This window comes from Rattus norvegicus, chromosome 2 (assembly GCF_036323735.1).
Source record: "Rattus norvegicus strain BN/NHsdMcwi chromosome 2, GRCr8, whole genome shotgun sequence".
NCBI lineage: Eukaryota > Metazoa > Chordata > Mammalia > Rodentia > Muridae > Rattus > Rattus norvegicus.
The window spans coordinates 249,937,945-249,954,845 of NC_086020.1; the positions used below are offsets into that span (position 1 = coordinate 249,937,945).

A 16,901-nucleotide genomic window follows, 5' to 3' on the forward strand; every position below is an offset into this window, starting at 1 on the left:
TTTCAATAGCCAACAAAGAAAATGCACCAATGTCTTGATCACAGGCAAATCTGAAATCCCTCAATTGAGGGTTCCATTTCCAAAACAGGTCTGTCTATTTTGTAGACATAAAACTAGCCGTCACAATTCACCTTTTGTCAATACGACACACAAATATATACTATTCAGCTAGAGTCTTTCTTCATTTATCCTCAAGAGAGTATGTTAATATTAACAACACTATAAAACATTCTGACTTTTAAAGTTCTAAGCCTTTTTAAAAATGAGGGTGGGACAGGGAGGAGGGGAGGAGCTGTGATTGGGATGTAAAGTGAATAAATGAATTAAAAAATTCAAATATTTTAAAAGTTCAACCCTTTAAAAATGCAACTGTGGGCTCCAGTAAAATAAAAAAAATAAATTCTTTCCCACAGCAAGAAGAAAGAACCAGAACATGGTCACAATTAGATTAGAGTAAAACTGAAGTCCAGCTGTAGAAAGCTCAGTGTCAGGCTCCTGAGCTCCAAAGGGCTTGCCACAGCACACATGTTGCACCTTGTAGATTCAGGTCAGCTCCACTCTACATCTGCTGCTGTTCTTGGTGGTAGACTATCAAAATGATGGGGTCTCCTGCTACAACTTCCAGTGCTGCATTTTCACTGGTAGCCACTCCTGGAATCTCTTCAGGGACTCTGACCCTGCTACAAGCCTCAACTTCTTCCCATGACTCTTTCAACCCTAAACCTTCTATAGCAACCGGGGCTGTACTTTTCACTCATGAGCTCTCCCAGCTTTTCTTCAAGGACTTATCACTTGCTCTCTATGAACTCTTCATGCCTTCAAAACCAGTAGTACTACCATGGTGATTCTTACACTGCTACGTTTAGCTGCCAGCATGAGATGCAGCTTCAGCTCCCATGGTGCCACAGTTTCTATTTGCTGACCCTGAGGAAATATTTCCAGATTTATATTCCTTAATGTTGCTGGTGTCTTTTTAACCACTGCCAATCCAGCATCAATTGTTTCAGTAAGGACATTTCATGTTACTGATGTTGGACTCTTGTTAATCATGGCTGATTCTGACTAGAACCACAGAATCTTAATTTAAAAAAAATCCAATGTACAGCCACAATAGAGTCTTTACTTCCCCCGAAACATCACAAGCCAGGAGTCCATTGTCCGCTTTCCTCTCATCAGTCTTATTGTCCAAGGTTGCCTCAGAAAAGCCAGCTGAGCTCCAAGCATTCAATGATTCAATGGCTTTTTCTGTCCAGTGTTCATATGCCATCACAATGGGAGTTTCTTAATTGGGACTTCCTCTTCCAAAGGACTCTATCATATGTCAGGTTGACACAGAGCTAGCCAGCACAGTAGGAATGGTCACAATTTTGAATTATAAATCTTCCTACATAAGCTGTTTGGAAGACGTCTAATATTGCTCCTGGAGATTGACTCCTCAAAAGCCAGCTTATAATAAAATGATTGCTTTTTCAGATAAGTGAAAGTGTTTCTCCCATCTCCATTACTGTCTAGCTTGAATTAAACATTTCCTGCGTAGATAGGCACAATTCCGATGATTAAAACTAACTGAGCTGTTTGCTTTTAAAAACCAGATGATTCATTCCAAGTGCCAGGTGGGAGCTGGGTATTCTGCTAAGCCAGGGAGAACTTTCAGGAGAAAATGATGCCAAAATCTAGTCAGAAAGGATTTGTATTGTACTAAGCACAGAACTGAACTGCCCCTTATTAGGCTATTGGCTTTCCGATGGGAGTTTACTCTTTTAAAGTCTCCTTCAGAAATCTGAAGTTTACTGCCTTTTTTTTTTTTTTTTTTTTTTTTTTTTTTTTTTTTTTTTTTTTTTGGATTGGCGGATCTGTGATGAACTCAACATAAAACAGGGCATCTTGGAGAGAATGAGGGGCTAGACAAATATGGAAATTTCAACTTTTCTTCTCATTGTTTCGCCAGCAACATTTCTTCAGGCTGTGGTGACACCAAACATTGTAAGACCAGTTATTTCCATTTGTGGTTTTCTCCTCACAACTACAAAAGGCTTGATGCCCCTGAAAGTCATAGCGCCAGCGCACAGCCATTCCTTGTAGCATCATCAGCTTCAGGATCTCACAGTTCTTCACTTGCTCTCTTCTGTTGTGGGTTAGTGGCTTTCTGGAGCTATCAGTTCTATGTTCTCTCTTCCTCGTCCCCTTCTCCAGGGCATAATTAGCTAGTTTTTATTCCAAAATTCAATTGATACAGTTTGCACCTCTGGTACTCCTGACCAAGGCAGACAATGCTTGTGATTACAGTAAGAGTGAGTTTCAGTTCTTAAGTTTTGTTATGTTAATAACTCTGGCAATGACTCTGATGTGATTCAAAGTCTTAATAGTTCTCCAAATTCAGGGAAATGGAGGCATTACTAATCAGGATGTTTCACATTTTAAATACTTTGCCTAAAGATAAGTTGGATTGTTATATAACTAATCATTCTTATTTTGTTCTTTTAAAATAATCTTTACTTGAAGAACAATTGATAAAATTTGATTAGATGTAGGAAACATGTGGTAATTACACATGAAGGAAATGAATATGTTCATGAGTGCTGTTTGCCTCGGGTGTGCATGCATCTTAGGTAATTAAAAATGAGCAAACCTTGGGAAACTAGGGAAGTGGAAGTACTTACTGTGATGCTTTTAGTAAAATTAGTTTAATAGTCAAATGAATTTCAATTGCATGTGAAGACATTAAAAAAAGTACTCAACGATTTCAAATTTCTGTGAGAACACATTCATTGTACATACTACCCGAGTACACAGTCTGTAACTGATTTACTTAGTTATATGGATCAGGGTGTCTCCAAAACACAGATTTTCATTAAATTTAAATTTTATAAAATCAATTAGAGAAAAATATAACAGAAATAAAATCCATTTGAATCCTGAGATGAAGAATTTTCCCTGCCATAATTTTCAGCCTCACTAGAAATTATAGAATACAGAATATTTTCTCTACATTTTTTATAAAGAAGTTTCATTGAATGTTTTCTGATTTTTTTGAAATACTAGTCAAATATTCTTAGTTTTTGGATCAATTCATGAAGATGATAAAGTCAGTTCACCTTTGCTCTGTTGGTAAAACATTAAGTCTTGGTCTTTCCTATAGATTCAACATTTTGTTTTGCTTTTGACATATTGTTTCTGCTTTCATTTAGTTGTTCTTAGAATGACATTTAACCCAGGAGCGTAGTATCTGCTCTTTAGCAGGTTCTGTTAGCGTGTCGCACGTCGCACATACTTTCTAAGAGTTGCAAATAGTCCCACAGCAATCTTTCCTGAAAGATTTAAGTGCTGAAAGCATCTTAGTGCTGGAGAGTGGATACTGTACATTTCTAAGCAAAGAGATTGAAAACATGTTTTTAAGGAAGTGAACTCTGTATTTAAAAATCATTCCTTATTGGGTTACTTTTCATGAAATGCATAAAATAATTAAGTAGCTTGCATTTCTTAAACATGCAGAATTCCTTGCTTATATTCATATCTAACAAATTCCAGCATGATGGAATGTAAGTAGACTAGAAGGTAATTTTTAAGGGAAAGGGCTGGAAATTATCCTAAGTTGATGAATAACAAGAATCCACAAAGTAGACAGAATAATGTATATAATTATGACTGTCAATATAAGTTTTAAAAAATCTGGAATTGGCATTGAAGTGAATATATTATTATATGGTGACTCTTTTTACTATGTGATTTTAAAATCCATACCGAAATGAAATTTTTATTGCACTGGTATCAGGGCATGCACATTTCGATAAACCATTTTGCAAGTGGTTTATCATGTAGGCTGTGTGCTCATGAATAGATGGATATGTTTTGAAAAGAAGCTTCTGAGAGAGTTCACCTGTTCTGCCCTTCTGTCTTCTGCCATGTCAGAAAACAATAGAGTCATCTTGAAAGAAGGGAGGGTGGACCCCAACTTAACACTGAATCCTCCAATGTCTACAACTGTGAGAATAAGTTTCCATTGCTCATAACATATCCAGTCTACGACATTTTAATAACACACACACACACACACAGACACACACACACATACACACACAGACACACACACAGACACACACACAGACACACACACACAGACACACACACAGACACACACAGACACACACACACACATACACACACACAGACACGCACACACACACAGACACGCACACACACACAGACACACACACACAGACACACACACAGACACACACACACAGACACACACACATACACACACATACACACACACTCATACACACACAGACACACACACAGACACAGACACACACACATACACACACACAGACACACACACATACACACACACATACACACACAGACACAGACACACACACACACACACACAGGATTGTGGTCTGTTTATTTCAGAAATGAAAAAGTGAGTTTACATTGGAAAATATTTCCATAAAACCCACAGCAATAACACATTGAAGGGAAAATTATCTAATTAAATTCAAAAGTATAAATTGTTTAAAAATTTAAGAACAAGAAACCAATTTATTCATAGACTATTTGAATGGTTACAGAGAAATCTCTGAAGAACAAACAATTCATATTTTTTATTAAACAGAACTACTGGTTATGTAGAAGTTAAAAATACAATGGATTACTATATACCTGCAGTCAGAAGTTGGAGACTATAATTGTTGAAGAAAACATTTGTAAGTAACAACCAAAAGGTGGTGTGCTTAGCAAGAAGCTAGCCATGTGCAATAACTTTTAAAACAAAAACCATACAACTTAGAACAGTACTGAGATCCTGCTGTCCATCAAACATTGAGTTCTGGAGCCAATGCTCTGTTGAACAAATGTCAACATTTCTTCTTTTTGAGAAATATGAAAACTGTCATATCAAGAATAAAACTGTTCATCTAGGGCAGCAGTTCTCAACCTTTCTACTGTTGTATCTCTTTAATATAATTCCTTATGTTGTGGTGAGTCCAATGATACAAATATTTTCATTGCTTCTTCATAACTGTAAAATTGCTACTGTTATGAATTATAATGTAAATATCTGTATTTTTCATGCTGTTTGTTGGCGGGTCATGACCCACAGGACCACATGACACACCATGGAGCTTACAATATAGTAATCATAAATCATCTTCAATAAATATACTTTTCGAAAAGTAAACCTATCCTATTGTGGTGGTTTGAATGAAAATGTCACCCATAGGCTTACAGGAAGTGGCATTATTAGGAGGTGTGGCTTTGTTGGAAAAAATGGGGCCTTGTTGGAGGAAGTGTGTCCGAGCGGGTGAGCTCTGAGGTTTCAAATGTTTAAGCCACGCCCAAGTCTGTCTCTCAATGCCTGCATGCCAAGCTGATAATGGACTAAACCTCTGAAATATATGCCAGCCCCTATTAAATGCTTTTCTTTATAAGACTTGCCATGGTCTTGGTGTCTCTTCCCAGTAATACAAACCCTAACTAAGACACCTGGTCATTTGTTGATCTAAATCTTTAAAGTCTTAATCAACATTTGTTCATGTAAAAACCTTGCAAAGTTTTTGGTGGCTGAAATTCTTCCAAACATATATGGAGTGTTTACTGTAGATTTTCTTATATTCAAACTTGCCAAACGCCCATGAGATGCGTGAAAGTGATGCTTTTATTTTAGTGGTGAGGAAGATACAGTTACAAAGTAAGGTAAAGACCTTAACTGCTGTCTGTGTTTTTTCGTATGGGCTAAGTCAAACAGGCTCTCCCTAGAGCCTTAGCAACTAACTTCAAATCTGTTTGTACATACCTCAAGGTTATTTACCACCCTTACCAACAATCCTTGTGTCCACCACACATATATTCCTTAAAAATACAATGATTCAGGATAAGAGAGATGATGACTCAGTGATTAAGGACGCTTACTGGTCTTCCAGAGGACCCAAGTTCAGGTCCCAGTACCCAGGTCAAGTGTCTTATAACTGTCTGTAATACCAGCTCCATAGGATCTGCCAGATACTGGCACTACACTTATGTGCACACAGATACACACAGTGAAAAAAAGTATTGTTAAAGCACATAGAGGAAAAATGCATGCTAGGGTGCATTCGTTCTCTCTCCTTATGCCCACGCACAGTGAGTTGGGTGGCAGAATGTGACAGATAGAAGATCTGACATCTACCTTTCCTGGGCTTGTCTCAGAGAGGATTCATGTGGCTGGGTATGGAGTCACTACTGGGGACTGACTGGTGAGAACAGAAATGACAGCTGAGCTGTCTGGAGGGAGCATAGGAGAGGGAGAGGGACAGTGTTTGGTTTCAGAGGCACATGCTATATAGCACATGGCTAAGTGTCCTTAGACTGAGAACTCGGAAACATCATGTACGGCTAGCAAACCGCAAGCCTCCCAGGCCAAGAGTTCTTCCCATCCAGGTCACAAAGACAAGTTACTATGTAGGCCCTCATCCCAGTATCAGAAGGGAAGATACTTTAGTGAGGGAATTTTTATTTAAGGACAGATTAAAGCTTTTAATCCAGACAAATAAAAGTTTACCTCTGACATTGACAATCAGCATATAGGGCAGCATAATAATGTACTGGACATGGTTAAAATAAAACAGTGAGTATTCTTCATGTATTACCTTATAGCATGAATGAAAACCCTGCCATCTTTACATAGGGCACTGACTGAGAGGACTTTTGGCCCAGTTTTATATACACATTCAATTTAATTCTCTCGCAAGCCTTTTGAGGCAGCAATCACTATAATCCTCATTTTATAGATTATGAAAATGAGGCTTAGTGAGATTAATTGACTTTCCCCAAATGTGTTAACAAGGGTGGGAAAAGCTGATTGATTAGTTAGAGGCCTTCATTTAACTACAGGTAAATTTGATTTTGGAGACTTGACAATGTCTAATTGAAAACTTCTGAAGAAAGAATGGTGGGTTTTCTTACAAAGGATTTTCTGTTTGCTTTTTGTTTGATTTTGTGATTCTGGTCTTTGGGCATACTTGAAATAAAGCCAAACATTGAAAATGGCTGACAGAATATTGTCAGTCTTATAGGCAGTGAGTGAGGTATCAATATGTCTTCATAAGAAAGCTCCTTTTATAAAAACTGGAAGGTTGCTGACCCTTGGGACTAACTTTCTAAACCTTCACAGCAGTCTTCAAAGTGTAGTCTCCAAAGGATTCCCTTTAATCCCTCTGTGCAGCCACATAACATTTATGTATTAGGGACCACTTCAGGTTCATTTAAATAAAGTTAAAATAACCATGCATCAGGTGAGGATTAGCTGAGATGAAGCTGGTTACACACTTAACATGGTTCCTTTTTTGTCACACTATAGGTACTAAACTGTCAACACACATCTGCTCTAATTCTGACTTTTTGTGATATGTAATACCCAATTTTGTGGTTTACTGTATCATGAAACAATCTGTGTAACTCTTAGCTTTAGGAAGCTCTTTAGTGTTTAGGAAGCACACACAGTCACTCAATGCTTTAATGCTTGAAGTTGTGAAGACACAACACAAAGAATCTCCTGGAGACTATTTGACAAGTTAATGAAGTACATTTGCTTACCAGCTCGCTGAATTCATTATTGCCTAGGTCAAGTCTTTCCAGCTGGGCCAGCTTGTGCATTGACCTGTAAAAGGTGGAGAAGAGTACCATTATGAGGCAGCACTTGACTTAACTCTCTAAAGATAGTCTGCCAACACTTGATAGATTTTCCTAACTGTATTTTGTTCAAAACAAAAACAAAACAAAAGCAAAATCCTCAGGATATTCCTTAGCAAGAGGTGAACCACAGATGCACAGAGAAACATGTTAATGGCTACCTGGGTGCAGTTCTAGCAGTCAGTGGTTCACAGCACTGGGTTTCCAATGCAGTGTGTGACAGGAGTCTAAGGCCAGTTGTTTCACACACTGGGAATCTCATTCAATTTCCATACAAAGAGGCTAACGATGGATCCACTACCATATTTTTAAGAGTCACTGCCCTGATTCGTTAATCATAAGCAACTGAAGTCAATCACAGTAAAGGGACTCCCTTTACTTATGGCTACATCATCAGCCCTGTTATTTCTTCCCATTAGTGAAACTTCTGTTATAGATAGGCTATCTTCATTGACCCTAAAATATCCTGAGTTGGGCCTGGAATAGTGCTGAGCTATTGAAAGACTCTTGACTGAGGATTTACTTCAAAGGCATTTTAGAACACCCCTACTACAATAAACTTTTCTCAAATCCTTCCTAAGTAAGCATACGACAAAATAAAATATAGTGTTTTTTAAAATTTTTTTTCAAATTATCCCAAACCTCAGAATACACAAAAGCTTTTGAAATTTCAGAAACAAAAATCTTAGAAATTTTGGCTTCTTCTTCTTAAATTGTATATAAATCTGTTAGATTTTTCATTACTATTAAGTGAAAATATACGTTAGACTTGAAGAGTGTGTGTTTTTCACATGACCACAATTATTGAGAGATTATTATGTCCCAGTTTAAGGTACAGTGATAAAAAAGCTGATAATTTTTTTTAACCAAAAGACTTTATATCTAGTTGAGGAGAATGACAGCAAGCAAAACAATTAAGTAAAATACAGTAATATGTTAGGTTAAAAGTGCTATAGTGAAACAGTGTCAGTGGACAAGGAGACTTTTCACAGGGATTGTATTTTCAATAAGGTGATTATGTTAGCCTTTATCTTTTTTTCTTTTTTTCTTTTTTTTTTTTCAGAGCTGTGGACCGAACCCAGGGCCTTGTGCTTGCCTCTGTCACTGAGCTAAATCCCCAACCCCATGTTAGCCTTTATCAAGATGAGATTCCTCATGAATGTTAAGTATTTTGATTTCCATTTGTCTTCCAAGTCCAGGAACATGAAAGGCATTGTTCACATTAAAGTAGCCCACAATCTTGAGGAAACAGTTCTGACACAATTGAATGAGTTTCATAGAAAGCATTTATAAGTTGTTAGATATATGGAGTAGCATTCTTTTTTTTTTCTTTTCTTTTTTTTTTTTTTCGGAGTTGGGGACCGAACCCAGGGCCTTGTGCTTCAGGGCCTTGCGCTCTACCACTGACCTAAATCCCCAACCAGAGTAGCATTCTTTTAGCCTTGAAAGCATGTTTAAAAAAATTAAACTTAACTGAGGTTTTGATTAGAGTAGTTGATCGGGCTATATGAAACTAGGAATAAATGTTAAGAAGGTAGTTCACAAAAAACAATAACACATGAGAAATATAGTCACAAAGTCATATGTCCAGCCATGAAGCCTAAGTTTTAGTCTAGTGGTAACAAAAAGCTTTACTATTTTTGCAGGAAGGGGATGTTAGATTTTTATTTCAGACTCTCACTTTGGGATCACTGGATATTGTAGAAAGCAAGAAAAGGCAGTAACAGCAATGAAGTCACATAAGTAAGTGTCCTGGGATCTATGATTGGGCCAGAAACAGAACATGGTGATCTGGATACCATGGTGACATAGACAACATGCTCTAGGGAGAAGTGCAACTTCATGAATCACTCAATAAAGTGTACAGTAGGGGATGCTTAGTGTCTATGTTAAGTCTGAACAAAACATTTCAAAACTGGTAGCTCATGACTAGCATCAGACAAGGCTAACAGCCAGCATAGAGGTTCCTATTCTCCCCACAAAAGAAGTTGAACTTAAAATGAATAGGCACTGTAAAGAATATATGTGTGAGTAAAAATATAAAATACAAACAATAGTGTAGAATATATGTTATACCTGTAAACAGCTATGTATGACTGAAAGCATTAAACTTTCAATTATGGTTCTATGTAGATTCTTTAGTCAGGAACAGAAAACATACCAATTTTTGTCTTATTTATATAACCATTCATGCTCATTTGTTTTGCTTTGCTTTTTATAACTTATATGTAATATATTTACAAATGCATATGTGTATATTTACACAGTCAAGTTCCTTGTTACATTGAAATAGATTTGGAATTTAAGCAAAAAGTGTGGAAATTTATTAAGAAAGTTCAAGAATAGTGAAAATGTTTATCTTGTTTTCTATTTAAAAGATAATAAAATATTTGTGAATGAATAGAGAGGTTTTCACTTAAAGAACTTAGTCAATTCCTTAGTCATCAGGAACATACAAAGCAAAACTACTTTGAATTTAATCTTATACCAGTAAAAACGGCCAAGATAAAAAAAAAAACAAATGACAGTTCATGCTGGTGAGGATATGGGTAAAGGAAAATGCTCATCTATTGCTTTGAGTGCAAACTTGTATAGCCACTATGGAAAGCAATGTGGTAGATTCTCAGGATGCTGCGAATATATCTACCTCATGATTCAGCTACGCTTGAAATTGGAAACAGTCTAGATGTTCATCAACAGATCAATGGATAGTAAAAATGTGGTAAGTTCACACAATGGAATATTATTCAGCTGTTAAAAAAGTGAAATCATGAATTTTGCAGGTAAACAGTCAGAAAAAAAAAAACCATCCCAAGTAAGGTAACTCAGACCCCAAACAACAAATATATATGCATTCTCTTATATGTAGATGTTAGGTTTTTAAACCTGCAATGGGCAGCTACTATCTGAATAACCATAGAGGTTAGGTATAGGGTAAAGGACTAGGGGAGGGGAAGAAACTGATAGGGTAGAGGATATAGAATGTATAGTCATGGAGAGAGGATTAAGGGGCATTGGAATGGGAGGAGTGAGTGGCGAAGAGAAAGGGAGAGGGAGAAAGAGAGAAAATATGTGGAGGGATAGCTCACACTATAGGCCATCTGAGGGTTACCCATAAACTCGCTGCAGGAGAAGACAAATAATGAACACATTCTCTATTGTCCGGACATGTGTATTTGTTATTCTTCGGTAAGTGGACTCTAATCCATTTAACCACAGAGCTTAGTCATAGAGTAAGAGAATAGTCGAGGGAGGGGAGGATCTCCCAAGGAAGGGGAAATAGAATAGATAGTTATAAAGGGGCGGGGAGGCCGGAGCAGAAGGAGTAAATGAAGTGGAAGGAGGGAAGAGATGGTAAGAGAGAAAATATAAGAGAAATAACTAACACTAAGGGTATTTACAGCTCATATAGAAACCTACCACTATAGAAGCTCCTTAAAATATATACATATATCATCAAGGAAGTCAAAATGGAGTCACCAAATAAAAGAAGAGACAAAGGCCCAAATGGAGATACTTCGCAAACAAGTGAAAACTTCCAGTGCCAGGAATGTGTTACATCTGGTTGAATTATTGGTGGAAGGAGCTCTGTGGAAACCCTCAAACAACTCAGGCTATTGCCAAGGTTATTTGTTTGTCTCTCCACACTGATGGTAAGGTAAGTTCCTACTGCTGAAGGCAACAGTTACATATCTAATTTAACAGGGAGAGGTAAAGCCTATTCTTGAGTAGGCCTTCACCCCTACTGACTAATATTCATGGTACTGCATGAAACTCTCCATACTACCAAAGGAGAAAGGTAAATAAACACCAACCTAGCTATAAAACCTACAATCTACAATGGTAAACTGTCTGCATGATACACTGGTACAATAGTGGCATGAACATAACTAACCACTATTTGATTAGATTTAAGGTCCACTCTGTGAGATGGAACCTATTTGGATAAATCTGTGACATTGCTCCAGTAGCCAAGAATTTGAGACTAAATAGGCCTTGGACCTATGGGAAAACCAAACACTATTGTTCTGCTAAAGAAATTTAACAATAAAAATGATTCCTAATGACATTGCTATATGAATTTATAAGTGTCTTCTCAGCTTCATCAGAGAAGGTTACTCTTGTAGTAAACAGTGACAAATACAGAGACCCACAACTGAACAATGTACAGAGAATGAGAGACCTTGGAATACTCAAATATATAAATATTTACATTTCAAATTTTATATCTTTTCCTGGTTTCTCCTCTGCAAATCTCATGTCCCATCCCCACTTCCCCCTGCTTCTATGAGGGAGCTCCCCCACCCACCCACTTCCAGCTCACCCTCACCTCCTTAGCATTCTCCTACCCTGGGGCATTAAGCCTCCAAAGGACCAAAGGATGCCAGATAAAACAATCCTCTATTATATATGCAGCTGGAGTCATGGATTCCTCTATGTGTATTCTGTGGTTGGTGGTTTAGTCCCTGGGAGCTGGGGAGGGGGTCTGGTTGGTTGATTTTGTTGTTCTTCCTATGGGGTTATAAACCCCTTCAGCTATTTCAGTTCTTCTCCTAAATCCTCCATTGGAGACCCTGTGCTCAGACCAATGGTTACCTGTGAGCATCCACATTTGTATTGGTCAGGCTCTGGCAGAGCCTCTCAGAGGACAGCCATCAGCAAGAGTTTCTGGGTTTGGTGGCTGCATATGGGCTGGATCCCCAGGTGGGGCAGTCTCTGGATGGCCTTCCCTTTAGTCTCTGCTCCATTCTTTGTCTCTGTATTTCCTTTAGACAAATATTTAATATTACAGAAGCTTTTCAATTTCATGAGATTCCATTTGTCTATAGATCCATTTGATCTTAGAGCCTGAGTCATTGGTGTTCTGTTCAGAAAATTGTCCCCTGTGCTGTTATGTTTGACACACAGCATAACAACTGGTTTATATTATTTAATCAGCTGTTAAATATTTTTGAGATGGGTGGGTGACACCATCCCTCAACCGGGGGCCTTGTCTAACCACTGGATATGGTCTCTACAGGTTTTCTCTTCCCTTTGTTGGGTATTTCATCTAATGTCATCTCCACTGGGTCCTGGGAGCCTTTTGCTTTCTTGGCATCTAGGGCTTTCTAGTGGCTATTCCTAGTTTCCCATCCCCCCACTACCTACTAGGATTATTTTGTTCTCCCGTCTAAGTAGGACTGAAGGAAGCATCCACACCCCTGGTCTTCCTTCTATGCTCCTCCATATGTTCTATTATGGACATTGTGGGCTTTGGGGCTAATATCCACTTATTAGTGAGTGTATACCGTATGTGTTCTTTTGTGTCTGGCTTACCTCACTCAGGATGATATTTTTTGGTTCCACCCATTTGCTTAAGAATTTCATGAAGTAATTGTTTCTAGTTGCTCCATAGTACTCCATTGTGTATATGTACTATATTTTCAGTATCCATTCTTCTGTTAAGGGACATCTGGGTTGTTTTCAGCTTCTGGCTATTATAAATATGACTGCTATGAACATAGTGGAGCATGTATTCTTGTTATATATTGGAGCATCTTTTGGGTATATGCCCAGGAGTGGTATAGCTGGGTCCTCAGGTAGCACTATGTCTAATTTTCTGAGAAACCACCAGATTCATTTCCATAGTACCAGCTTGCAATCCAACCAGCAATGGAGAAGTGCTTATCTCATTGTACAAAGCTAAAGTCCAAGTGGATCAAGGATCTCCACATAAAACCAGATACACTGAATTTAACAGAAAAGAATATGGGAAAGCGCCTGAAACATAACAGCACAGGGAACAATTTTCTGAACAGAACACCGATGACTCAGGCACTAAGATCAAATGGATCTATAGACAAATGGGATCTTATGAAATTGAAAAGCTTCTGTAAGGCAAGGGACACTGTCATTAGGACAAAATGGCAACCTACAGATTAGAAAAATATCCTTACTAACTCTTCATCCGATAGAGGACTAATATCCAATTCATACATAGATCTCAAGAAGTTAGACTCTAGAGAACCAAATAACCCTATTAAAAATGGGGTACAGGCTCTGCCAGAGCATGACATATACAGAGCAAATAGTTGCAGCCAACCATTGAGCTGAGAATTGGGACCCCATTGGAGGAGTTAGAGAAAGGATTGAAGGAACTAAAGGGGCTTGCAACCCCATAAGAACAATACCAACCAACTGGTGCTCCGAGGAACTAAACCACCATCCAAAGAGTATACATGGACAGACCCATGGCTCCAGCTGCATATGTAGCAGATGATGGCCTTGTTGGGCACCAATGGGAGGAGAAGCCCTTAGTCCTGCCTAGGCTGGACCCCCCAGTGTAGGGGAATTTCAGGGCAGGGAGGTGGGAAGGGGTGGGTGGTTGGGTGAGGGAAAGGGGATAACATTTGATATGTAAATTAAAAAAATAAAAAGATAAAAATAATGGGGTACAGAGCTAAACAAAGAATTCTCAACTGAGGAATCTCAAATGGCCTAGAGGCACCTAATGAAATGTTCAACATCCTTAGTCATCAGGGAAATGCAAATCAAAATGACCCTGAGATTCTAACTCATGCCAGTCAGAATGGCTAAATATCAAATGCTAAGGTGACAGCAGGTGCTGGAGAGGATGTGGAATACTCAATTTTAATGGGATGTCTTCATTAAAGTGGAGTTGCCACAGTTTCTAAGATTCGGGTTTCTCAAACTTGTCATTACTAGTGTTTTGAGATGGCCTCTTCACCAACATAGGGGCTATCAAGTGTGTAGTGGGAGTTTTAGCACACCCTACACAGCCTCTTCTCTTAAGGGCTCATTTTCTAAATGGGAATGACCTTTAAGTGAGTAACTGCTTCCCAGAGTGATAACTATGAGGAAAAGAATGTGTACAGATTGCCACAGGAGGTCGGAAGAACTAAAGACTCAGTGATTAAGAATAACGTCAGGAAGCGGCGACATTTCCACTAGGGTTTGAAGAGTTTGTTGCATGAATCATATATATTTGAATATCTGAAAAGAAACAATGAAAACACCAAACAAGAACATTTCGAAGACAGACAGACCTTCTTACTTTTGAATTTGTACCTTGATACAGTACATGTAATATGGACGTGCCTCTTCAACCGAAGTGAAAGAGTTTGGTCAAAGGTGAGGAAATTCTGGTGGGAGCTGGTGCTAAGAGTCCAGTATCTTGTTGCTGTAGACAGAGAAGGAGGTGTCTGGGGGCAGTTCTCAGTTCCTGATAATTTGTATGGGAAGCCCTCCCTGACCAGGCATCAGTAGTACTGAACAGCTGTCTCTGCAGACATGGCCAGATGGCCTCCTGTTTTCCCTGGTATGAGGAAAGAGCAGCTAATCTCTGCGATCTGCTTTGTACTTAAGTCTTCTCTCCATTATGAGGAGGAGGCAGACACACCTCTCTGTGCCACTGGCTCTTTGCAGTGATGAGAACAGTTGCACATATAGGCAAACAAACACTCCATGAGAGTTAGCTCAGTTAATGGGATTGTGTATTAGGGTTTTACTGCTGTGAACAGACACCATGACCAAGACAACTCTTATAAAGAACATTTAATTGGGGCTGGCTTACAGATTCAGAGGTTTGTCCATTATTATCAAGGCAGGAGCATGGTAGCATCTGGGCAGGCATAGTATGGGAGGATCTGAGAGTTCTACATCTTCATCTGAAGGCTGCTAGCAGAAGACTGGCTTCCGAGCAGCTAGGACTAGGGTATTAAAGCCTACACCCACAGTGACACACTCACTCCAAGACCACACCTATTCCAAAAAGGCCATATCTCCAAATAGTGCTACTACCAGGGCCACACATATACAAACCATCACAGATTGTATGTGAACATTTCTTAGGATCTGATAGATATTGTAGAAATTTAAAAGATTTTAGATGGTCTGTATGTTTTTGAGACATAGCTTTGTCTCTCCTAGAACTCACCATGTAAACAGGCTGGCCTTGAACTGTCAGAGAGATCTCTGCCTTTGTCTCTCAAGTGCTGGCATAAAAAGCATGAACCACCACCATACCTGGCTAGAGACAGATTTCTCGGATAAAATACACAAATGCTTACAGTGACTCTCCACCAGATGGGAACAGGTTATTTCCTGTTTACTTGGTATGAAACATTTTTCTCTGCTTGACATTTGTTAGACTAGGAACACATTTTGCTAGAGATTCTTGTAGTTTATGGTTTATCTCAGACTTAATTCCACACCAGTCCACAGACTCACAGCCACACATACTTGAGGAAAGCATGGGCCCAGTGTGGATACTGAAACTATTAGTGCCCTCACACTTGTCATGTCTCACTAGTCATGTCTGACTCTACCTCAGGGCCCAGCGTTCACTTCAGGCTCTTGACAATGTGATTGTGTTGAACATTATTCACTAGCTTGGTTCCCATGATGCCCCCCAAGAGATGAACTTGTTTTTCCCTCTGGAACTGTGCATAACAACCTCACTGCAGAGAAATACACTGCCTTAGGAGAGAGGAGCAGGTGATGCATCAGCACGGCAGAGGAAATGCAAGACAGACCTGGCTTCAATTGCAGCCTCTGTTCACAGCACAGGCAAGAATCCAAACCTGATTTGTTTTGTTTACTCTGGCTATTATTTAAATGAACAATGCTTAATTTCAATTAAAAATATGAGCTCTGTAGCTCAGTATAGTCTATTATACCAGGGGTCAGCAAAAATGTTCTGTAAAGGGCTGGGCAAATGCTGTAGGCTCTGGGGTCCATGTGGTCTCGGTCTCAATCTCTCTAATCCACTATTGCAGAGAAAAGCTGCCATAGTTGAATATAAGCTTGCTCTGTCTGTCTGTCTGTCTGTCTGTCTGTCTGTCAACCTATCATCTATCTATCTATCTATCTATCTATCTATCTATCTATCTATCTGTCTACCTACTTATCATCTATCTGTCCTCTGTCTGCATACCTGTCTATTTTCTATCTATTCTTATTTTATATGTATGTATGTTTGATCTGCATGTATGTCTGTGTATTACATGCACGCCTAGTGCCTATAGCGGACAGGAGAGGGTCTAGGATGATCCCCTGGGACTGGGTTTACAAGTGATTATGACCTTCCATGCCAGTTTGGAACTGAACCTGCAAGATCAGGTCTCGTCTGCAAGAACAACAAATGTTTTTAACCCTTGAGTAGTCTCTTCAGCCTTTCAATGAAGCTTTATTTATAAAACCGGGCTTGCCAAAGTTTCCATTACTTGAGT

At 38.8% G+C, this 16,901-nt stretch overlaps 1 protein-coding gene across 13 annotated transcripts in view; it reads right to left on the reverse strand.

Annotated features, from left to right (window-relative positions):
- The window catches only part of Lrrc7 (leucine rich repeat containing 7), a 501,827-nt gene that overhangs the window by 145,504 nt on the left and 339,422 nt on the right, over window positions 1–16,901 (reverse strand). For all 13 annotated transcript variants that reach the window (XM_063281188.1, XM_063281182.1, XM_063281185.1 and 10 more), the window contains one exon: window positions 7,576–7,639. In XM_063281188.1, the coding sequence (XP_063137258.1) occupies window positions 7,576–7,639 (64 nt within the window). The remainder of the gene's footprint in view (window positions 1–7,575; window positions 7,640–16,901) is intronic.